This window comes from Xenopus tropicalis, chromosome 8 (assembly GCF_000004195.4).
Source record: "Xenopus tropicalis strain Nigerian chromosome 8, UCB_Xtro_10.0, whole genome shotgun sequence".
Lineage (NCBI taxonomy): Eukaryota > Metazoa > Chordata > Amphibia > Anura > Pipidae > Xenopus > Xenopus tropicalis.
In genome coordinates, this window is record NC_030684.2 from 121,513,999 (window position 1) to 121,538,425 (window position 24,427).

The 24,427-nt window shown below is 38.2% G+C and overlaps 1 protein-coding gene and 1 long non-coding RNA gene across 2 annotated transcripts in view; both read left to right on the plus strand.

Annotated features, from left to right (window-relative positions):
* astl3b.2 (astacin-like metallo-endopeptidase 3 gene b2) overlaps positions 1 to 16,899 on the plus strand; it is a 35,339-nt gene extending 18,440 nt beyond the window's left edge. The window contains exons 11-15 of the mRNA XM_031890920.1: positions 11,898 to 12,013; positions 13,047 to 13,272; positions 13,718 to 13,836; positions 15,541 to 15,754; positions 16,700 to 16,899. Of these exons, the coding sequence (XP_031746780.1) occupies positions 11,898 to 12,013; positions 13,047 to 13,272; positions 13,718 to 13,836; positions 15,541 to 15,754; positions 16,700 to 16,707 (683 nt within the window). The 3' untranslated portion in view covers positions 16,708 to 16,899. The remainder of the gene's footprint in view (positions 1 to 11,897; positions 12,014 to 13,046; positions 13,273 to 13,717; positions 13,837 to 15,540; positions 15,755 to 16,699) is intronic.
* On the plus strand, positions 5,976 to 6,353 carry LOC116406599. The gene is made up of 2 exons (XR_004219603.1): positions 5,976 to 6,018; positions 6,302 to 6,353. It is a non-coding gene; the product is annotated as an uncharacterized LOC116406599 (long non-coding RNA).
* Positions 16,900 to 24,427: the final 7,528 nt, after the last annotated feature.

Consider the following 24,427-nt stretch of genomic DNA (forward strand, 5'->3'; position numbering starts at 1 on the left):
TTCCTTTAATTTAGCTTTGTGCTCAGTAGTAACACTGGCATTCGATGCACCTTATGAAATACTTTAGGTTACAGAATTATTAGGCTTAGACTTCTGAGAAACATTCAAAGTTACCGCCTTCTGGTAGGCAATAATACAATTCAATAGGGCACCACACCAGAAGATTTAGTCGGCCTATTCATGGTGTTAGACTGTGTGCACTGTCTTCTGCTCGAGTTGAATAGAGTATATATTTACCCCTCATACATTCATCTTTTTGAGCAGTAATGGAAATCCATCCCAATCTCCCATCCAACCTCCCATTCTATTGTGAGTAATGTGCCTTACGCACATTAGATGGAGACCAGACATGAGTAGAATCCATCCATCTTTTCTATTGGTCTACAACTGTGCTCCATTTTTGGATGAAATAGATCATCTGATGCACAATCTTCTTTGCCTTGTACCTGCTGAGTTTCTGGCTTTGTCTCTCACAGATACCCAGAGCTGGTACAGTTTTCTTCTAACAGAAGCACCAGCCTGGGGTAAAACTTCAGCTTGAGTTGAATAGAGTATATATTTTCCCCTCATACATTCATCTTTTTGAGCAGTAATGGAAATCCATCCCAATCTCCCATCCAACCTCCCATTCTATTTCAAATAATTTGCCTACGCTTGTTTTCTACTGCTCATCCTAAGCATTCCATTACGGGTCTAAGTGGAATAGTAACATTAGATGGCGAACAGACATAAGAAAAATCCATCCATCTTTTATTTTGGTCTCAAAAAAGTCTCAAAATACTGATCATTAGGAAAAAAACGCATTCGGATGCTTTTCGGACATTCGTGGATTAGTAAATGTGCCTCTTAGAATAATAGAGGAATAGAATAGTTAGAAAAGTTAATCCCATCATTGTTTTCTATTTCACACATTTCAAGGGGAAGTTAATTCCATCACAGTTTTCACTTTAACCCAATTTCCAGTGAAACTTAAACACATTATTATATATGACCAAACCAGAAAACGCTCAAAGACAAAACCAGCGTGAAGTGAGTAAAACAAATAAACAGTTAAATAACCAGATAATTAATTAGTCTGGTCCCTGAAACACCGCTCATGCCTGCTAACACAATATAAATTAAATTGATTTAAATAACTAATAAAAAGTTAAGGCCTGGGTGTACAATCCCCGAGTCTATCGCTCACAATATGGAAACTAATCACACAAGAACGACATTTAGTTCAGGGAAAAGAAAAACAGCATGCTCACCGAAGTCCAATGGTGGTCCGGGTGCTCAAAGCCCCGAACCCGCAGCTGAAGGGAGAACATCAAGCACTCCGGACTGCAGAGATCTGCTATAAAACAGACTTTATTTCTTCATATTAAAAGAACAAGAACACATTATTAAACACATTTTTGTTTCCAAGAATGAGCGCCAATGCTCCTAAAAAAGCTGTGAGAGCAATTCCTGGGAAAAATAAAAAGGATTCATGGAAATGAACGTCCGTTTAAACTCAATTTGTTTTGAGTTTTAACAATGCTTTCAACCTGAAAAATTCGGGATTTTCCGGTGTAAACTCGAAATTTTCATACAAACGATTCAGGTATTATTGTGACATTTTATAAATACAGCAATGATCGAGTTTAATTTGAATTTATACCACGCCAGAAAAATTAATTGTAAATGAAAGTGTAAAATAGACAAGAGGATGGAGGTTCCTGCCCCATAGAGCTTACAATCTAAGTGGGTGGGTAATTTACAGACACAAATAGGAGGATACTAAGTGCTGTAGGTGACAGTGGGTGAGACTGCAATGTAAGTGCCAGTTCCCAGTGCAGGGGCTGTGCAAGTGCCCCAAGTAGGAAGGTGGCCTTTAGTTTAGTTTTCAAGAGACTGAGGGAGGATTTGCTCTGTAGGAATTCAGGGAGGGCGTACCAAAGTGCAGGAAATGAAAAACGTTTACAGTGGGAAACAGCAATAGTAGTGGGGGTGCAACCAAGTGGTCGTTTTGAGAGAAGTGGGGGAGGCAGCAAGGAACGTATTAGAGACACAAGAGCAAAGATGTAGCGAGGTGCAGGAGGATGAAGGGCTTAAAGCTAAATGTACTGTTTGAAAATGACAAACTTGATATGTTTTAGTTTGGGATATAAAGCCTGTCACTGCCCATTTGATTGCGAATGAAAAGTGGAAAGGTTTGCACTGATTTGCATTGACCCTTAAGCGGTTAAGAGGTTACTAGAAAGCCAGCATGCACCAAACCTACTTTTTTGGGTTCAGCCGAACCCCCGAACCCACCCAGCAGGATTCAGCTGAATCCCGAATCCTAATTAGCACATGCTGATTAGGATCAGAAGCGGTTAGAAAAATGTTTTTCCCTGCCGATTTAAGCCTTTCCGAATTCTAATTTGCATATGTTCATTAATGCTAATTAGGATTTGCTACTATAAAGGCACAAAAACATCCTGCGCGTGCTTACAGGCACCTCCACGGCTGCAGGGAAAATGGATTTTGCACAGGGATTAACTGAGACAAATACAAAATTGGACATACGCACCAAATATTATAATAGTCAAGTGAAGTAATACTGAATGCGACAATTCTTAAATCATAACATCTAAAACTATCAGGCAATTTCCATTCAATTGAATAAATAGGTCTTACATGGATGAAATGCTCAGGGTAATGGCACTCCTGGCCTTGTCACTAAAGAGTAAATAAAGTAAATATAACCTGGCCATATGAATTATTATCACTCATATCAACGTTGTGCCCAGAAGTTGCAAACATTTCCTGTCCCATGGTTATTTTGCCTGTAACTATAAGCGTCAGAGATCTCGAATTAATCAGTGTATAAGGTCACATTGTACAGAGATATTAAATGCCCCCACGTAGAAAAGTATCCAAAACATTAAAAATGTTTTTTTGAAATAGCCCTTTTGCCCAGATCATGTATGGGACCTGTTATCCAGAATGCTCGGGACCTGGGGTTTTTCGGATAAGGGGTCTTTCCGTAATTTGGATCTCCTACCTTAAGTCTGCTAAATAAATTATTTAAACAGTAATTAAACACAATAGGATTGTTTTGGCTTCAATAAGGATTAATTATATCTTAGTTGGGATCAATTACAGGTACTGTTTTATTATTACAGAGAAAAGGGAATCATTTAACCATTAAATAAACCCAATAGGGCTGTTCTGCCCCCAATAAGGGGTAATTATATCTTAGTTGAGATCAAGTACTGGTACTGTTTTATTATTACAGAGAAAAGGGAATCATTTAACCATTAAATAAACCCAATAGGGCTGTTCTGCCCCCAATAAGGGGTAATTATATCTTAGTTGAGATCAAGTACAGGTACTGTTTTATTATTACAGAGAAAAGGGAATCATTTAACCATTAAATAAACCCAATAGGATTGTTCTTCCCCCAATAAGGGGTAATTATATCTTAGTTGGGATCAAGTACAGGTACTGTTTTATTATTACAGAGAAAAGGGAATCATTTAACCATTAAATAAACCCAATAGGGCTGTTCTGCCCCCAATAAGGGGTAATTATATCTTAGTTGGGATCAAGTACAGGTACTGTTTTATTATTACAGAGAAAAGGGAATCATTTTTAAAAATGTGAATTATTTGATTAAAATGGAGTCTATGGGAGATGACCTTTCTGTAAATCGGAACTTTCTGGATAATAGGTTTCCGGATAAGGGGTCCCATACCTGTATTGGGTGCCGGATAAAAAAAATAATATTCATATGTATAAATAAGATGCACAGTTCCACCAGATTGCAATCGAGTTATTTATACCATTTTTGGGTTTTGGGGAAATATAATATTTTAACCAAATCTACCTCTTCCCTTGGATGGTTATTGGCACCTGGTTCCTCTGCACCGTTCCCCTATATAAATATGAGAGCGCTCCTCACTACACTGGACCACATAGACTATATTACTAAGTTTTTTTAAGCCTTTAACCGTAGCCGAGAGTATTTTTGCACTGTAAATCAGTATATGTCAATAACTCATCAGCATTAGTTGTGGGATTCCAAATGTCTATTTTGGAAGCAATTTTAGAATTTAAAATGGCGACTGCCATGTCCCTTGTTAATGCATTTAGTATGGTAGTTTATGGTTCATTATTTTAGACCGTCATTAGCTGCGTTCCCTACACCACTGTTTTGATTATACCCCTAAAACAGCCATGACAAGACTTTGGGCCAATTATTTCTCTGCTGTCTCCTGATTGGATAAAGTCGTGTATATAAGGCGCTTCTGAATCTGAGCTGGCAGAGAATACCTGAGACAAGAAGACTGTGAAGGAGTAAGACAGCTTTTCAACATGAAGATGGTTCATACAAAATCCATCATTCTACTAGCCTGTATCATGGGATCTGCTTGGGCTTACCCAGCACAGGTGAGTCAGTGACTTAACCAAAGGCACACTTTAAGGCTCGCACAACAGACTAATTGCTTCACAGAAAATGCTCTTGATCTATAAATAGTACATGCTATGTGTTTATTGATTTGTGCATCTGTGTATTTGCATTATTTTGAGTGTTTTAGCCATACAAGTGAATACAACTCCAATTCAATTCAGTTCTATCAAAATATAAATTCTTGTCTCTTGTAGATCATTTTCCCATATCAAGAAAAGCTTGGTAAGCAATTTTTAAATCTTATTTTTCAATACTTAGAAGACAGCTTTTACCCCCCTCCCACTTGGACATGAAAAGCCACATAAAAAACCCTGAAATAAACTTTTTAATGAAAAAGGGAGGAGACACAAAATGTTAAAACATATTGCATAGGTCTATCTTTCAAAGACTATGCAATATCATAACGGCAAGAAGGGATATCTATTTAAAAAAAAAAAAAACTAGTAATCCCTTTTTCATGTTGAAATAGAATGAAGCATATCTTGTAAATTACAATTCAATTCTTTCTCACAAACTAAATGGCAAATTCAGTGATGATCTCAAGATTATTCGACCTGCCCCAGCAGAGACTTTAATACTTTTCTCACCCACCAAGGAGCCCAGACAAATAGGGGTCAGAATGATTCATGAGACCCCAATATATGTCCCTCCACCCCCTGCAAAAGAAGGAATGGGTTTTTATTACCCAGTTCCAAACTGTGAGGAGGCATTACATGCCCAGTTTCTCCTGGCTCTCTTGCCCCATCTGTATTCAATACATGATAACTATGTATAAATATATAAGGGGATCATATAATAACCTCTCTAATGTTTTATTTACCAGTAGGTCCTTCCAACGGACACGAGGGCACCCACTCCGTTTAGAAGAAGGGAGGTTCCATTTAAATATTCGGAAAGGATTTTTTACAGTGAGAGCTGTGAAGTTGTGGAATTCCCTCCCCGAATCAGTCGTACTGGCTGATACATTATATAGCTTTAAGAAGGGGCTGGATGGATTCTTAGCAAGTGAGGGAATACACGGTTATGGGAGATAGCTCTTAGTACAAGTTGATACAGGGACTGGTCCGATTGCCATCTTGGAGTCAGGAAGGAATTTTTTCCCCTCTGAGGCAAATTAGAGAGGCTTCAGATGGGGTTTTTTGCCTTCCTCTGGATCAACTTGTAGTTAGGCAGGTTAGGTATAGGCATTATGGTTGAACTTGATGGACGTATGTCTTTTTTCAACCCAACTTACTATGTTACTATGTTACTATGCTACATATATGTATATCTTTATTTGTGTGTATATCTTTATTTATAAAGTGCTACTTATGTACGCAGCACTGTACAGTAGAATACATTAATACAAACAGGGGGTTATTAATATAATAATAGACAAATACAAAGTATAATAATAAATACAAATAAATACTAGGTACAGTTGCAATAAGTTGAATCAAAGACACAAGAGGATGGAGGACCCTGCCCCGTAGAGCTTACAATCTAGATGGCAGGGAAACTTACAGATACAAATAGGCAAATTAACTAGATTTTCTTGATTTAAACAGACAAAGACTCACCGTCCAACCTGGATCTTCTCAAAGCTCTGGGAAAGTCAGGTATGAGAACAATTATAGTAAACTAAGTAGAGCTGTCTATTCTGACACACAGTAATGGCCCTACTCTTTTATTTACACAATTATTAATTGAAAGCAGATTTATTTTACATTTTCTATCATTTGTTCTTGTAATGAAATGTATTTTTTGGAATATGACTTTGTTTTCCTGGGTATTTATTCCAAATAACTGGGTAAAGTGTGTCATATTGAATGATACCAAGAAGATGGGTCCTTTTTACAATTCTACAATGTAACATCTGTAAACAAAATGTGTCTCCAGCAGAAAAGGATGCACTTGCTACCGAAGGAACTGTTAGGGAGATGCCAGTCCTAGGTAAGAAAGTAATGAAATCTATATCTCTCTAATATAATGTACAGCTGCTTTGCATAGAAGTCATAAAATGTGAACAAAATTTTCTGGGACTTTTTTACTGAGTTACCTGCTAATTGCTATAACCTTGATGAGCTAATACATAACAAAAAGTAAAAGGTTTCTTCGAAACTAAAGGCAATTCAGAAAGTCTTATAGGGTCAATCACTGTTCCTTTGGTGCCCCTAGACTGATACAATATGACTTGAATCATCATGAAGAAATGAATCTAGGTCATACAGAACAAGCTTTCCTTAATGGAAGGTGGGGGAGTGAACAGTGAATGACATGATAGGGGTTGAGAATTTTCTATGCGGTGTTTGTATGATATAGAATTCTATTTGCCCACTCCCCATTACACATTTGTGCTTAACACTGAGTTATATTGGGCTGTATAATTACAGGCCCCAACAGTTACCTATTTAGACACAATAGTCTCAACAGCCCCCCAATATTTGAACTTGCCTGAAAGAAGGCCGGTGTGATTTGATTTGGAGATTGGCTGTATGTATTTAGGCACGGCCTGGGTTTATTGGGCTTGTGACCTAAAATCCTCATTTTTGAAATCAGTAATGTTGGGAACTATGGTTTGGGTTATAAGAAAACAAAAGTGGAATAATCCTGGTACCTTCTAATGATCTAATTGCCAAATGCTTGATTTTTCTAATGTAGCCCAGATTTATATTTATATACCTCTATTATGCCACGGCTGAATTGTTTCATATAGTGCACAGCTATTCAATATGCTATATATTCATCAGTAAAAATCTCTTCATTTAATATTATAGTTCTATATTCATATATATATATTTCTGGTGTTTCTAGGAAAAGATTCTGGCTCTGTGGATGTCTTTACTCAGATATCTAAAGTAAACCGAGGTAACAATATTATTATGCTAAAGTATAACCTATGGAATTTTATGTTATCACAAATGTTTTGTAATTGACAAGTTTATTAAAATTTTATATCAGATTTTCTATGAGAGAATTGCAGCAAAAAAAAAAAATTTAATATTTTCCAGTAGAAAAAATCTTGATAATTCAAATAAAAAAAGAACCAAAAAACAGTAAAACCTTCTGAGCTTCTGTAGTAGTTACTGGGAGGTGTATAGAACAATATGGAACAATACTATTTTCATTTGCAATTGAGCTTTTTGTGCAAAATAACATGATCTGTTTTACTGATTCTATTTTTTCATAAATTGCACAGATTTATATCTAATCACATGAAAACTTAAGCTCGAAAACTGATAAACCAACTTTACTCTGTTAGTAAAATGTTTATTAGTGAGAAGAGTTTTCCATAAATTCCAACACTCAAAAATGAATATACATTCAAAATGTTATTAACAAAATGTATTACTGGCCAACAGAATCCTGTTCAATCAAAAGAGAAGACAAATTTCACTTAGTTTGGCACTTAGTAAAGATTCACATTTTTCAAAACAACCGGAGTGCTGCTGTTTTCTTCATTCTTGAATACAACTACTTACCAATACAGGTTGCAAAAGAGGCTTTTACATACATTTAAATCAAACAGGAGATTGGTTGCTATGGGCAACTGCACCAGGGCAAATTTTGCAATTTTTATTTTATTTCCCCATATAACGTATAACCCCCATCTCATGTGACTCAGTACACAATATGCCCTGTTTAAATAATGCTCTGTAATGTAAAGAAGTATTATAGTAGAATCAAATGGCTGTGCTAACTAGTAATTCCACCACCTTACTCTAAAACTTATGGAAATTAAATCGTTTTATCAATTACTCTCACGAGTGTGTCTGAGTTGATATGTTAAATATATAAATACAGGTATAGGACCTGTTATCCAGAATGCTCGGGACCAAGGGTATTCTGGATAAGGGGTCTTTCTGTAATTTGCATCTCCATACCTTAAGTCTACTAAAAAATCAATAAAATATTAATTAAACCCAACAGTATTGTTTTGCATCCAATAAGGATTATTATATAGAATTATATATTAGTTGGGATTAATTACAAGGTACTGTTTTATTATTACAGAGAAAAGGGAATTATTTAACCATTAAATAAACCCAATAGGGCTGTTCTGCCCCAATAAGGGGTAATTATATCTTAGTTGGGATCAAGTACAGGTACTGTTTTATTATTACAGAGAAAAGGGAATCATTTAACCATGAAATAAACCCAATAGGGCTGTTCTGCCCCCAATAAGGGGTAATTATATCTTAGTTGGGATCAAGTACAGGTACTGTTTTATTATTACAGAGAAAAGGGAATCATTTAACCATGAAATAAACCCAATAGGGCTGTTCTGCCCCCAATAAGGGGTAATTATATCTTAGTTGGGATCAAGTACAGGTACTGTTTTATTATTACAGAGAAAAAGGAAATCAGTTTTAAATTTCTGAAAAATTTGATTAAAATGGAGTCTATGAGAGACGGGCTTTCTGTAATTCTGAGCTTTTTTGGATAACTGACTTCCGTATAAGGGGTCCGATACCTGTAATAGCATATGCACTAAATGCCTTTCTTTTTCATGTTGGATACAGGAATTAGGGTTCCCACTTATGAAGGGGACATTCTCAGACCTGAAGGTCGTAGTGCCATGAATTGCAACGAATGTCTTTGGCCTAAATCAATAGATGGAACTGTCATTGTACCTTACAACTTCTCCTTCAACTATAGTAAGTTTCTTCTTCTCTACTATGGCACCATTGAAATGAAACGGAACCTTATGTGGTCTCATTAGACAATGTGACAATTTGTGCCCCATTCAGGTGCCGATCAGTTGGCTTTGTTTAAGTCGGCCATGCAGGAGTATGAAAGCTTAACCTGTGTGAGATTTGTACCCAGGGCAAATGAAACAGCTTTTCTCAACATCATGTCTGGCAGTGGGTAGGTTTGTAACATCTAAGTAACAATAGAACATCCAGTGATTATCTATCTATCTATCTATCCAAATCCTATTACCGTCTTCTATCTACTATCTATTAATATCACATTAATATATTAATGTTTTATATATACTGTATTGGCCATGTAAAAAATATGCCCATCAAAACTTGTATCTGAATGTAAATATTGTTATTAGTATTTATTATGATTATTTATTGATCATTATCTATATTACTATTGATTCGTAGTAGTGCAGAAAATCTTTTTATACCAAATTTTAAACCCAAAAAGTACATTCTGCATAATGAAAGAAAATGTATTTCTACAATTTAGCAATCTACATTAATTACAAGTTTTTAAAACTTAGTTATACATGTAATTGCTGTTGAAAGCAGCTGGAGCTCCAAGTCACCATTTCCCACAATGCCTTGCATGCTTCAATGATTGTTCTTCTTTCCCGGTGTGTCAATCACAGGCAACATTTTATTTTTGGGTTTCCAATCCCTATAAGCCCCTGTTAAGTTTTACAAATGGAATGCAACACCCATTGATAAATACACTTTTAGAAATAGGAACAAATAGAAAGTGGGTACATGTTTCTTTGGCAAACTCTAATCTCACATTCTGATAATTCTGCCCTTTAGTGTTTATTGCTAATGAGCTTTAACCCCAGTACGGAATGGAGTTTTACTGCTCAAAGCAGCCAAATATGTTCTGATTAATTAACACACTGATCTGTTTTGATAGATGGGCTAAGTCGGTACTAACATGTTAACAAATAGTAAACAATATCAAACTGCCAGGAGCCGCTCTGGATTGTCCATCTTGGTAGTTCACCGGTGCAAATGGTTTGGGGCCTTGCGTTTTTTGCTGCTTTTGGGTGCAGAGAATCTAAAACAGTGAGGTTTAGTCATTAGTAACAGCTATGAGTTGTGTGTTTTATCAGTGTCTTATGAATGTCTAAAAAGAAACTCAGCAATTCATGTTTTTTGTAGCTGTGTATCTTTTCTTGGAAAAGTTGGAGGAGCCCAAACTGTGCAGCTGGCTTCATATGGCTGCATATACAGGGGGATCATCCAGCATGAACTGAACCATGCCCTGGGCTTCTACCATGAGCAGAGCCGGAGCGACCGGGATGACTATGTCACTATACATACTGAGAATATCCTACCAGGTAATATGCATAAATCATACTTTTTTCAGCAATATCTGTAAAAATGTGTAGAGAAAGTGCAAATATTTTCCCCAGAGCAATACTGGGTACAAATTTGGACACCTCTGTGCATTTTTATATACCGGAAACTAGAGTTCCTCCACCAGCTCCTCTTCACTATGAGAGCTACAATGATCAGTTAATTGCATAGATAGGCTTACTATCACTTCAATGTACTAAATGTAGATCAGTACAAATTATACATTGCCATGGGACTAAAAATAATGTATTATGTACATATTATAATCAAGTAGATCAGGTTTACCAGATGCCAAAGTGTGTGTTTATATATCAGGTGTATTTCTATTAGAAATCAATGCTTATTGATATATTCCAATGCTAGAAACCCCAAGCCTTATGGGTCACTGTTGTGGTGATCATACAAGGTACATTGGATGTGACATCTTTAACATGAAGTAGCTTTGCAATAGGATATGCCCCTAGGCGGTGAGATGCTCAAAGTCCAAATGGGAAAATCTTTTCCAGTCTTAAAATTACTCATTTGGCATCACCATAACACTAACATTATATTAATCATAGTATTAGTCTATTAGTATTAGAATATTTCTAATATACTGGCTGTACTTTTATCTGTAGATCTCTTTTGCAGAATATGCACATCGCCGGAGGGTAGGATATGGGAATAGGATAAATATTGCACAAATGATTCCTAGTCCTGTTAAAACTAAATGATACTTATTGTCAATCCCTTGTTCCCAGGCTATGAAGGTAACTTTAACAAGGCTAACAGCAATAACCTGGGGCTTGAATATGACTATTCCTCGGTGATGCACTATCCAGGGTAAGGCACAATGCAACATATAGTTATCTCATTAACTGTGCTTGTTACCAACATGTAATTAGTGCCTTAGTAAGCAAGTAAAGTTGCAAATGGATCCACCATCTTGAGGCTAATACTGATATATATTGACTGCTGACCTTAATATAAATGACACAATCACAGACTTATAAGAGAGCAACCATATTGCTGTTTCGTGTCACCTTTTAAAGTTAACAGACCAATATGTTTATCATGAAAATTCTTCTGTATCTCAGTGATGCGTTCAGTAAGAATGGAAACCTCACCATTGTCCCCAAGCCTGACCCAACTGTTCCCATTGGGCAAAGAGATGGGCTGAGTATTCTGGACGTGTCTAAAATTAACAGGCTGTATCAATGTGGTAAGTCTCCTGTGATTAGAACTTCATTATTTTTAAATATTTATGAATGTTTTTGAGTTTAGAAATAAGACTCAACAGAAAAGAGACCTTCCATTCTAGACGTCTTAAATACACAAGGGCTCAAACTTGAGATTCTACAGACTTTGCTAGTGATAGAGGGGTTAGACAGAAAGCCTACTTACAGTATTAGGAATGTAAACATACCAAATTATAATGTTTCCCTGTTACCTTTCAGATGTGTGCAGTAATTTGCTTTCTAACACCAATGGGGCAATGATCTCAGCCAACTACCCCTCTGCATACCCTAATAATGCCAACTGTGTTTGGCTGATTAGAATTCCATCTGGGCAGGTACGGTAATGCCGGAATGGTTTAACTGAATGATGTTAAGGCATATGTAACATTATGGGTAATTTCCTGTTTCCACGGCGCAAGTGCAATAGCACTAAAGGGAACAAGGGCTCATCCCTTGGTGCTAATAAAACAAGCAATTCCAGTCATTTTGAAAACTACTACTAAGAGGCCCATTCATGAAACCACAATTTTTTTTTTCAGAAAAAATTTTAGAACTTTATTGTTAATATATATAATATATTGTTAAAATAGTACGACTTTTTCTAATGAATAGGCCCCTTAATCTTTTAATAAGAATATGTAATAAAAAGGGTTTGGGGAATACTGCATTACCCAGTAAAAATAACCCTGCTCCAAGAAATCGGCTGTTAGGAAAGTGTTTTAATGCATTTATCAAAGCAGATACATTTTTAGATACATCATAATTTAGAAATAAACTATTCATATTAATGTTGATAATACATAAATTAACAGTAGAGGTTTAGAAAACACTAGGGACACTCCTGATATGAGGGAACAGGTACTTAATTCATATTTCTTTTATTATGAACATTTAATGTTCTAGAGAGAGAGAACTAAATGCTATTACAGTATTGGTTATAATCAGATCAGATCAGAACCAATCATAAAGCTTCTCTCAGTTTAACAAAACAAATACGGCCCCAGTTGGACAGCGAGAATTGGCAAATCTGAGAATTTGGAATATTAAAACAGACTAGTTAAGTGTAAGACGCAGTGCTGGCTGGACGTTATCAGTAGCTTTACCCAAACCAGAGAATGAAAAAAAATATTCTGTTAAAACTTGCTCATATCTGAACTTTTTCACTGCACTTTTACTATACTTTTACTCCTGTTTAGCACTCATGTATATGTACCATACCTACTCTATGAAAGGATTGCAGAAATGTCTATTGAATACTATTCATATAGCTAAGCTTTTTAAGGCACTACTCATTTTTTTGTTTCTTATCTTCAAGGGTGATATAATAACTACCCAAAAATTAGTCTTTGGCACTCTGTTTATCTGTAGGTGACCCTGGAATTCCAAGCCTTTGATATCCAGTCATCCCCAGGCTGTGTCTCTGACTACATTAAGATCTATGATGGTCCCAGTAAGACGTCCCCTGTGTTAGAGGACAGGGCATGTGGTATAGGACTGATCCCTATACAGATTGCCTCCACTAACCAGATGCTGGTTGAGTTTGTCAGTGATGGAGTAGTTACTGGCACTGGCTTCAAAGCAACATACGGCTCAGGTATGTGTGTTCTAGTTTAAAAGAAAATAAACTCTGCTTTAGTGATTCTAAGGGTGAAGACACACTGGGCTACTAGTAGCAGCTACTTTTCAAGGCTACTAAACTCCAGAGAATACTCTGCCATGGACAATACTGAGAATTGCCTCTGCTAAACACACATAGAGACAATTATCAGTAAATGATCAGCATTGTCTTTTTTAGTAGCCACAACAAGTAGCTGCTACTAGTAGCTCTGTGTGTCTGCACCCTTAAAAGAATTTGAAAATACGCAGACAAGAAATGGGTATATTGGGAATGTACAGTGGAAAGGAAATATATTAGGACGAAGAAATGATGAAAACAAAAATGAAAAATACATGTTATACTTTTATTTATACATATAGATATATTTACATTTCCTGCATAACTGCTAATGTTTCATTATTCATTTGACATTCCTGCACAGTTCAATGTGGTGGAGCTTTCTATGCTCCAAATAAAACCTTCACTTCTCCTGGCTACCCTGCAAACTATGATAATAACTTGGATTGCACCTGGACAATCACAGCCCCGGTTGGCTATAAGGTATGTATATATATATATATGTATGTATGATGGTATAAATATACTTATTCATCATGATAATTATTCAGGAAGATGAACTAAAAGAGTTTGCTTATGTACATGTGGGCTTGGAGATAGGGTGCCACTGTGATTGCACACTGTGGTATTGCAGGTTATTACTACAGGTATAGGATCCATTATCCAGAATGCTTGGGACCAAGGGTATTCCAGATAAAGGGTCTTTCCGTAATTTGGATCTCATACCTTAAATCTACAAAAAAAAATTTTTTAAACAGTAAATAGGATTGTTCTGCCCCCAATAAGGATTAATTATATCTTAGTTGGGATCAAGTACAGGTACTGTTTTATTATTACAGAGAAAAGGGAATCATTTAACCATGAAATAAACCCAATAGGGCTGTTCTGCCCCCAATAAGGGGTAATTATACCTTAGTTGGGATCAAGTACAGGTACTGTTTTATTATTACAGAGAAAAGGGAATAATTTAACCATTAAATAAACCCAATAGGGCTGTTCTGCCCCCAATAAGGGGTAATTATATCTTAGTTGGGATCAAGTACAGGTACTGTTTTATTATTACAGAGAAAAGAAAATCATTTAACCATTAAATAAACCCAATAGGACTGTTCTGCCCCCAATAAGGGGTAATTATATCTTAGTTGGGATCAAGTACAGGTACTGTTTTATTATTACAGAGAAAAGGGAATTATTTAACCATTAAATAAACCCAATAGGGCTGTTCTGCCCCAATAAGGGGTAATTATATCTTAGTTGGGATCAAGTACAGGTACTGTTTTATTATTACAGAGAAAAAGGAAATTATTTTTAAAAATGTGAATTATTTGATTAAAATGGAGTCTATGGGTGATGGCCTTTCTGTCATTCGGAACTTTCTGGAGGTTTTCCGGATAAGGGGTCCGATGCCTCTACAAGCAAACCTTTAGAGCCAGCATTTCTGTACATGGGCTCCATATACCTGACTGGCCATGAGCATAATCAGCTCAATCCAGCAGTATGCCCCACCCAAACTTGCTATTATGGGGATACCCTGCCATTTTTTAAGTAGTCCAGGCCCCCTGACTGGGCCCATGACTAGAGTCCTGTGTCTCCCCTTCTGACAGTGACCCTGTATGGGACTATATATTGAGAATTTACATCTCCAATAACCATATAGAGTAAGAACGAGAAACAAGAAGGTTAAGTGACAACTATGTGAGGATGGTAAGGCTTCAGGCTGTTGGCAGATGGAAGATATTCTGCCTGTTCAAAGCTGCCCCTTCTATTCCCCTTTATTGCGTTTGCCTGTCACTGCACACATGGAAAGGATAACATTGAACCAAATGGCAGGAAGTAGTGGCAGGGGTGGTATCAAGCAGTTACTGTGTTTCTTCATGGGGGGAAACCCACTGTCAAGGGATCTACCATGCCTGTCATTAGCCTGTTGCTTTCTGCCTGATAACCGATGTGTATGTAAGATCAGGGATATATTAACAAATAAATGACAAAGTTAGGACTTGTATTCAATGCAGCCTAACTTCATTTTGCTCCAACCCACTGAAATTTGCAAAAGCTATTTCTATGTTGGGATCATTTAAATCTGAATTGAGATCTAAAGAGATTGGTGCCTTTTCAGAGAATATACATCAGCAGAAATGTTACTATGGATACCATTTTGACATGCCTGTGTTTGCCGTTGTTGAACAGATATCTCTGAATATGAACGACTTTGAACTTGAGGATAATCGCTACTGCATGTATGACTATGTGATTATTTACAACACAACCCGAACTCCGGTTCCATACTGCGGCTCTATCAAATTCTCCTCTGGATTTGTGTCAACGGCAAATTCAGTGATGATCACGTTCCACAGTGATATTTCTGTTGTAAAAAGAGGATTTAGTGCTACCTATAGATTTGGTGAGTATTCTGATATCGATCAATCATGGATATGTAAACACACACACGTTCATTTTAAAATTCCTTAAGAATATTCTGTATCATTGTACCCTGCAGAAGTGAACTGCTGGTAAGGGAATGTAATAATGATTGGTAAGATTTATTGACTGGTAAAGGTAGTTAAGTAAACCTTAAAAAAACTAACTGTAAAATTGCTCAGGGTGCTTTTCGAATCAATTTTGCAAATTACATTTTTTTTTTCAGTTTTTGGGGCTATGGAAAAGGATTCTGTCAATTTTTCTTACAAAGTGCATCATTTTATAGAGATCCTCCAGTAGAATCCTGCATTGAAATCCTTTTTTTTAAAAGAGCAAAACATTTTTTTACATTTCATTTTGAAGTGTGACATTAGGCTAGATGTGTTCTTAGTTTCCCAGGTGCCCTCAACCATGTGGCTTGTGCTCTGCTCTTTACTGCTGTGCTGCAAGTTGGAGTGATATCACCCCCTCCCATTCTCCCCTGCAGCCAATCAACAGGACAATGGGCAGGTAACAATACAACAGCTCCCTGACACCTGCATTACTAAAAATGCTCCCATGCTCACTGCACATAAATTATTTTCAATTTGAGGTTGAACCTTCCTGTATATATGACTCTTAAAATGTACAATTCAACCCTTAATGCTGTCATGGGCCCATACTGTGGCCCCATGGGTTTTTCCATGATGGTCATAATGCGCAGTGACGACTCAAATGAGTATAGAGGGTTTAGTGCTACGTACACTTGTGGTGAGTATTCAGATGATTTGTGACTGATTATAACTCCATGATGGTTAAATGCACTATGGTATTCATTAATATAAGGACTAGTCAGCCTTTTATAGCGATAAAATATAACAAAAGATAAAATTATACATGTATAAATCTTTATGTTTAAGGCATAATTTGTACTACTTTTTGTCTGCAGTGAAGTAAAGAAAATGATAACAAAGGAATTCCGTGTTTCAGAACAAAGGAAAGCGAGGGGCCTCTGCAGCATCTTGTGCACATTATACTAAATGAAATATAAGGATTCTAAATACAATTATTATTGGAAACATTGGAAATGATATAATTATGTTTGAGAATATAAGAATCAGGCAAAATAAAATGTGATTTTTGGAAATATCTGAGTATGGCCATTTGTATTCTGATATACAGTTAATAAAGGGCATTGAATTATGTTTGTGATGAGAGAAGATTTGTAGACTTGTAGACTGCCAAGCAAACACTTCAGGCTGATTCTGCTTCAGACTGGTCTTTCTTCCAATCATTATTGTGTGTCTGGGATGTTCATTTTGAAGCAATGTTGATAAAAATATCAGCAGAGCGATTATGGTTTTATTTAATTTAATCCTTCATACTGCCCCCTGACTGTTGGCTTTGGAAGTAGGTGAGCAAAGAATACCATATAAGATATATGGGATTAAACAGACGTATGTGATGTTATTTTGCCAGTGCTATTACTCTATATGAACCTCAGACTTGGCCTGTCAAGCTGCAACTTCCTGCAACTCCTGGTAAAGCTTGCATCACATGGGACTCTTTCAGTGTAGCCCTGCCTGTATTGGTGGAGAAGGGTTAACCAAAATGATTTACACACACAGAACTGATCTCTCAATAACCCAGGCACTAGTAGTTTTTGAAACACATCTCACACAATCTCTTGGTGGTATTTCACAGATGGTGCAATGAATTATTTTATAGATACTTCTGAGACAATTCTGATTGCTTGAGAAAATTCTCACTGTCATAGTATTGGCAACACCCAGAGGTAGTACCCACCTATAGGTGAACAGTCCTTAGCTTTAGAATGATGCTCACAGTGATGCCTTACTCCAGAAACCCCTTTATCACTGAGCCTATGCTGGTGGGTGACATTACAGACCCTCCTGGTCTCCTCATTAGAGCCTCTCACTCTTTTACTAACTATACTGATCCTGACTCTCACGCCTAGAGTGGCCTATTGCAAATTGTTCCTGACACTGTCTTCTCCTACTGAGGCCTACCTCCATCTCAGGCTCTCCAGCAAAAACCACATTTTTCAGCTGTGGGGTCCAATGAGAATAGCAATTAGTGTCTCCCTTATTAAAGACAAGGGGAACCTGACAGGTCTAGCCAATTGCCGAACTGCCACTGGGACACTTAAAACTGGAAGGGGAAACAAGTTCCTCCTCCATTCTCTGAAACAAGCCCAGCCCTTAGTTGGATTAACCCTTATGTAGATAGATTAAAATAAAGATAACAAAGCCAACAGGCTGGGGCACTCCAGTACCATGCAATATGAGTCTGACACCATATACAGTAATGTATGGGAATACAATATTTTGTTTATCACTTTGATATACCTGGTAATTAAACTATATTTAAACTGAACTAAACTAACTGTAGGGACCCTAAGATTTAAGTCCCTTTGCTTAGGTTCCCCTTTAGGCAGGCATGCCAGTCAAGGAGATATGGACACTACTAATGTGATTCTTTCCAGGTTAAAAGAGAGCATCCCCTGCAGTTCAGGAATGCCCACTAGGTGGAGGTGTTCTCCATATAAAAGGGGATGACTGACAGGTTCATGAGGTCTTCTTCCTGGGACTTCACCTCATTACGAGGTATTTACAGGAGTTTAGTTAGTGTATTTAGATCTGTTATAGTCACTCTAGGAGTAAAAAGATAGAAAGGTTATTTAGATGGGCAGCTCCAGGCCCCTACGAGGAGAATAGAGAGGTTACCTCATGGCATTAATATCCGTAGTTCAGGAGAAATCAGTGGTTAGCTCAGGACACAGAATATCCCTAAGGAGGGCAGATTATTTGACAGGATGTAAGCCACTGGCTTGGATATCAGTAAGAGATACCTGTGTTTGCCTATAATACTACTGAATGCTGTTGGAGTAAATAAAGAAGTTTTGTTTGGTTTATCAGCAATCTCCAGCCTCCTGGTTATCCCTTCCTAACTGGATCCTCAGCTATCTGGCAAGCACCCTCAAGTGGGCGCCAAGGTCCTGGGAGTTGCCTTAGTCAGAGGCCTACATGTATCTACACAGCTTAAATAACACACACGCTCAAATATACTTCCAGCCAACACTCACGGGGGTGCTACACTACATAACTAATTAAACTCTGCTCTGGAGAGAAGATACCTGTAGCAATATTTCCATGTGTAGGGCACCAATTGCTACAAACATGACTTATTGCCCACAGTTTGTTGCACTTGTACCATTCCATGCATTTAATAATCCCCTGTGCCTGTGAAACACACACACAAAAAAATATTTAATGGGCAATATACATATATGTTTCCCATAAGCCAGATTTAACTCCTTGCATAGGTTTGAGCAGTTCTACCATTATACTGAATAACAAATCATACACTGAAATCTTGTTCTCTGCTATACTTTTATTTTAAAGAAACCAACATAAGTTTATTTAATGTGACATTGTTCATATGGTAAAATTGGGAAAAACACTTTAATATTTATTAGAACTAAATTTTGCAACAATAGTGACTTTAATGTTTGGCCCATTGGGTGAGTAGGGTGCTGCTTGTGCATCTCACTTTTCAAATAGTAGAACGTTCTCCTTTCTGATTTTGAACCATTTCACAATTAATCAATGTACATTGCATCTTTTATTTAGTATTTGGTTTAATTAAAAATTGGACATTGTAATTCTATTGTATGAATACTTTAAATCACAAACTGGGCATTTACACAGAAATAATTTAGCAGACAATGGGCCTGATTCACTAAAGTGCGACTTAACATGCGCTATTTTTAGCGTGCGCTAAAAATTTTACTGCTTCTTAATTTTGGCGACTTTTCGCACGATTCACTATTAGTACACTTGCGCTATTTTACGCACGGTATTTCATGCGATATTCTTGTCGCGATAAATAGCGTGCGCGGTATTTTTCGCATGCATGCTATTTATCGCATGTGCTAATTGTCGCGACATTATTATAATCGGCAGCATAAAAATGGCGACATTTTGCCCTGGGAGAGCACAGAGTGCTAGAGAGGTGCTGTATAAAAGTTTATTTGCAAAATAAACCCCCCAAAAAACTATAAAAATATAAGTAAAAAAAAAAAAAGAAGTGCTAGAGATAATAAAATGGGGGGGGCATTTAAGAATATTTAGCCAAATACTTAGGGGTCCGTTTGCTAAAGTGGCTTAAATTAAGTGGGAGATTTTAGACACAGAATAAATGGCAAATATGTTATGGGCACTTTATTAAACGGGGACAAATATAATATTGCAATTATTCTGGCAACAAAACATTGGATTGGCAGTTATCCCACTCGCCAGAAAATACGCTACGTACTAATTAACGCAAGTTTTACTATTCTGCAAAATGGGCTAAAGGCAAAATTGTTGGCAGAATATTTGCAAACATTTAAACCATATAGCATATTGATGTGTTACTGATAAATGTAAGAGTGTAGGGGAAACTACATGAAAATATACTGTAGAATACCCTATCAAGGAAGGAAAAATAATGAGACATTACTCAGTTCAAAAGTAGAAAAATAAAACAACTTTTATTTTTACAATAAAATTTTTAAAACTTTCAATAAAAAAAAAAAAACTTAGGGCTTGCTGCCCATAAATAAGTCCACTTTCTGCTCCACTCTGGCCAACTGGGCCTTCATGGAGGCAAGGTCCTCTTGTATGGACCGAAGAGTGAGGTCCAAGCTGGATGGTGATGTCTGGGTCCCCACTTCTTCGGTCGGAGGACTTGCCTCAACCCACTCTTCGGCCAGGGGAGCAGAAATCTCCTCATGGGCCTCGGGTGGCTCGGGGGCCTGTTGTGCGGCCTCGGGGGCCTGTTGGGCCTGGAGAGCCTCTGCAGCCTGGGGGGCCTGGGGTTGGGCCTCTGGATGAGGCGCTACATCCAGCTGAAGGTCTGTGAGATAATATTGCAAGATGTTAGTTAAATATATTATACATATATATATATATATATATACATTCATACACAAAGGGCCACCATCATGAATAACGGGGCCCCTCACAACAACATTTTTTTTCCCACGCCCCCAATGGCCCCCCCCTGTGAACCCTCACATCAATACAAAGGACACACAGCCATTGTTAGCCAGGGCCCCCTAAAACATTCGGGGCCCTTCCCCCAAATGGGCCACTCCCTGCTGCTTCCCCCCTGCTTTAAACTTATTTATGCATATGTTTTGCCAAATAGATGTGTATATATATATATGTGTGTATATGGTTTTTTTTTTTTCAAAATGCCACAACATATTTAACATTCCCTCTTTATTGTGAACTTTATTGTGTGTGGTTTTTGAAAAAACATGCATATATACACATATATATAGGAACAGGTCAAAGCAGGCACTCATGTATAACGAAGTAGTAAGATAAATGTAAGGTCATGCACCTGGGATGTAAAAAGAAGTAAGGATTTTTTTACTGTGAGAGCTGTGAAGTTGTGGAATTCCCTCCCCGAATCAGTCGTGCTGGCTGATACATTATATAGCTTTAAGAAGGGGCTGGATGGATTCTTAGCAAGTGAGGGAATACAGGGGCATGGGAGATAGCTCTCAGTACAAGTGAGGGAATACAGGGGTAGGGGAGATAGCTCTCAGTACAAGTGAGGGAATACAGGGGTAGGGGAGATAGCTCTCAGTACAAGTGAGGGAATACAGGGGTAGGGGAGATAGCTCTCAGTACAAGTGAGGGAATACAGGGGTAGGGGAGATAGCTCTCAGTACAAGTGAGGGAATACAGGGGTAGGGGAGATAGCTCTCAGTACAAGTGAGGGAATACAGGGGTAGGGGAGATAGCTCTCAGTACAAGTGAGGGAATACAGGGGTAGGGGAGATAGCTCTCAGTACAAGTGAGGGAATACAGGGGTAGGGGGGATAGCTCTCAGTACAAGTGAGGGAATACAGGGGTAGGGGAGATAGCTCTCAGTACAAGTGAGGGAATACAGGGTTATGGGAGATAGCTCTCAGTACAAGTGAGGGAATACAGGGTTATGGGAGATAGCTCTCAGTACAAGTGAGGGAATACAGGGGTATGGGAGATAGCTCTTAGTACAAGTGAGGGAATACAGGGGTAGGGGGGATAGCTCTCAGTACAAGTGAGGGAATACAGGGGTAGGGGAGATAGCTCTCAGTACAAGTGAGGGAATACAGGGGTAGGGGAGATAGCTCTCAGTACACGTGAGGGAATACAGGGGTAGGGGAGATAGCTCTCAGTACAAGTGAGGGAATACAGGGGTATGGGAGATAGCTCTCAGTACAAGTGAGGGAATACAGGGTTATGGGAGATAGCTCTCAGTACAAGTGAGGGAATACAGGGGTATGGGAGATAGCTCTCAGTACAAGTGAGGGAATACAGGGTTATGGGAGATAGCTCTCAGTACAAGTGAGGGAATACAGGGGTATGGGAGATAGCTCTCAGTACAAGTGAGGGAATACAGGGGTAGGGGGGATAGCTCTCAGTACAAGTGAGGGAATACAGGGGTAGGGGAGATAGCTCTCAGTACAAGTGAGGGAATACAGGGGTAGGGGGGATAGCTCTCAGTACAAGTGAGGGAATACAGGGGTATGGGGGATAGCTCTCAGTACAAGTGAGGGAATACAGGGGTAGGGGGGATAACTCTCAGTACAAGTGAGGGAATACAGGGGTAGGGGAGATAGCTCTCAGTACAAGTGAGGGAATACAGGGGTAGGGGAGATAGCTCTCAGTACAAGTGAGGGAATACAGGGGTAGGGGAGATAGCTCTCAGTACAAGTGAGGGAATACAGGGGTATGGGAGATAGCTCTCAGTACAAGTGAGGGAATACAGGGGTAGGGGGGATAGCTCTCAGTACAAGTGAGGGAATACAGGGGTAGGGGAGATAGCTCTCAGTACAAGTGAGGGAATACAGGGGTATGGGAGATAGCTCTCAGTACAAGTGAGGGAATACAGGGTTATGGGAGATAGCTCTCAGTACAAGTGAGGGAATACAGGGGTATGGGAGATAGCTCTCAGTACAAGTGAGGGAATACAGGGGTAGGGGAGATAGCTCTCAGTACAAGTGAGGGAATACAGGGGTAGGGGAGATAGCTCTCAGTACAAGTGAGGGAATACAGGGGTAGGGGAGATAGCTCTCAGTACAAGTGAGGGAATACAGGGGTAGTGGGGATAGCTCTCAGTACAAGTGAGGGAATACAGGGTTATGGGAGATAGCTCTCAGTACACGTTGATCCAGGGACTGGTCCGATTGCCATCTTGGAGTGTGCAGCATATTCTTTCTAGTTTTGTACATATATATATATATATATATATATATATGTATATATAGAATATAGAATATACATTTCTTCAATTTTTAAAAGTTCAGTAATTACCTTCCGCTATTTCAGCTATTAATTCTGGACTCCTGCGCTTCATATCCGACCATATCCGCTGGAGAGTCCTGAGGTCCATTTGGAGGGCATAGCGGTGTTGTAACCTCCGCATCAGCCTGCGGAGGATTGCCCTCTTTCTCTCGTGGACCCCTACCATCCCCAGCGGCTGCCTATCATAGGATGAGCGCAGGAGATAGCGGCAAATGTAGCGCCTCTCCACCAGTCGTAGCTCCGATACCTCAGGCATGTTTACTCTCTCAATCAAAGCAGGCTCTGAAACAAAATGGCCGCAAGTCGCGCCCATCACGAGATTACAAATGGCGAATAGTCGCCAAAATATAACGTGTAGTGTATTTGTCGCGACAAAACGCGCATATAATATAATACAGCGATTAAATATTTACTGCTATAGAACTGTATAATATCACGACTAAATACTTACCGCTATTGTACTGTATATTTTGGCGACTTGAAATTTACCACTATTCTCCTGTATATTTTGGCAACTAAATTTTTACCACTATAGTACTGTATATTAGTAGCGAAATTCCATACATGCCAAGACTTTAGTGAAATTGAGTAAAAAGACACAGACTTGAATAAATAACACTGTAAGTCCATATTTTATTAGCAAAAACTCATTTACTGTACTTTTCTATAATTTTTCGCCTGCCTGTAGTAGGTGTTAATTTTCGAATAGCCGAATGCGATATTTAGTGCGCCAAAGTTATAGTGAAACATGCGATCGTATTCTTTTCACATGCGGTAAAACTAGCGCGAGAAATACCGCATGCGATAATACTATGGTGAATCGCTCGCTAATTAACGCGTCTTTTTTACCGCAAAAAAGCGTGCGATAAACTTTAGTGAATCAGGCCCAATGCCTCCTTTCCATAGAGGGGAGCTGGAACTGCTCTGCTATATGGAAGTTTCAGCATTACACCTATTTACAAGACTGTTACTGACACAGCATATAGCTTATGTTAAACTTGTAGGATCCACAACAGACAACTTTCCTCTTTTCAATACACTTTATTAATAAATAAGAGTGACCATTTATATAAATCCAATAAATCCTGCCCTCTGGGCTCTATCTTCAAACATTTAAGTTCCCACACTGCACTGGATCAGTACGACACCCCTTTAACGGGCAGTATCAGTTCTAAATTTAACTGCCACTTAATTACCTGGCTGAGAGGGAATATTAACCCTTTTTTCTTTAGCACTCCCTCTGCAGCCCATATAATGCCCATTAAATGCACTTTTAGGGGCACTATTTACAAAAATATAAAAATAATTTGATA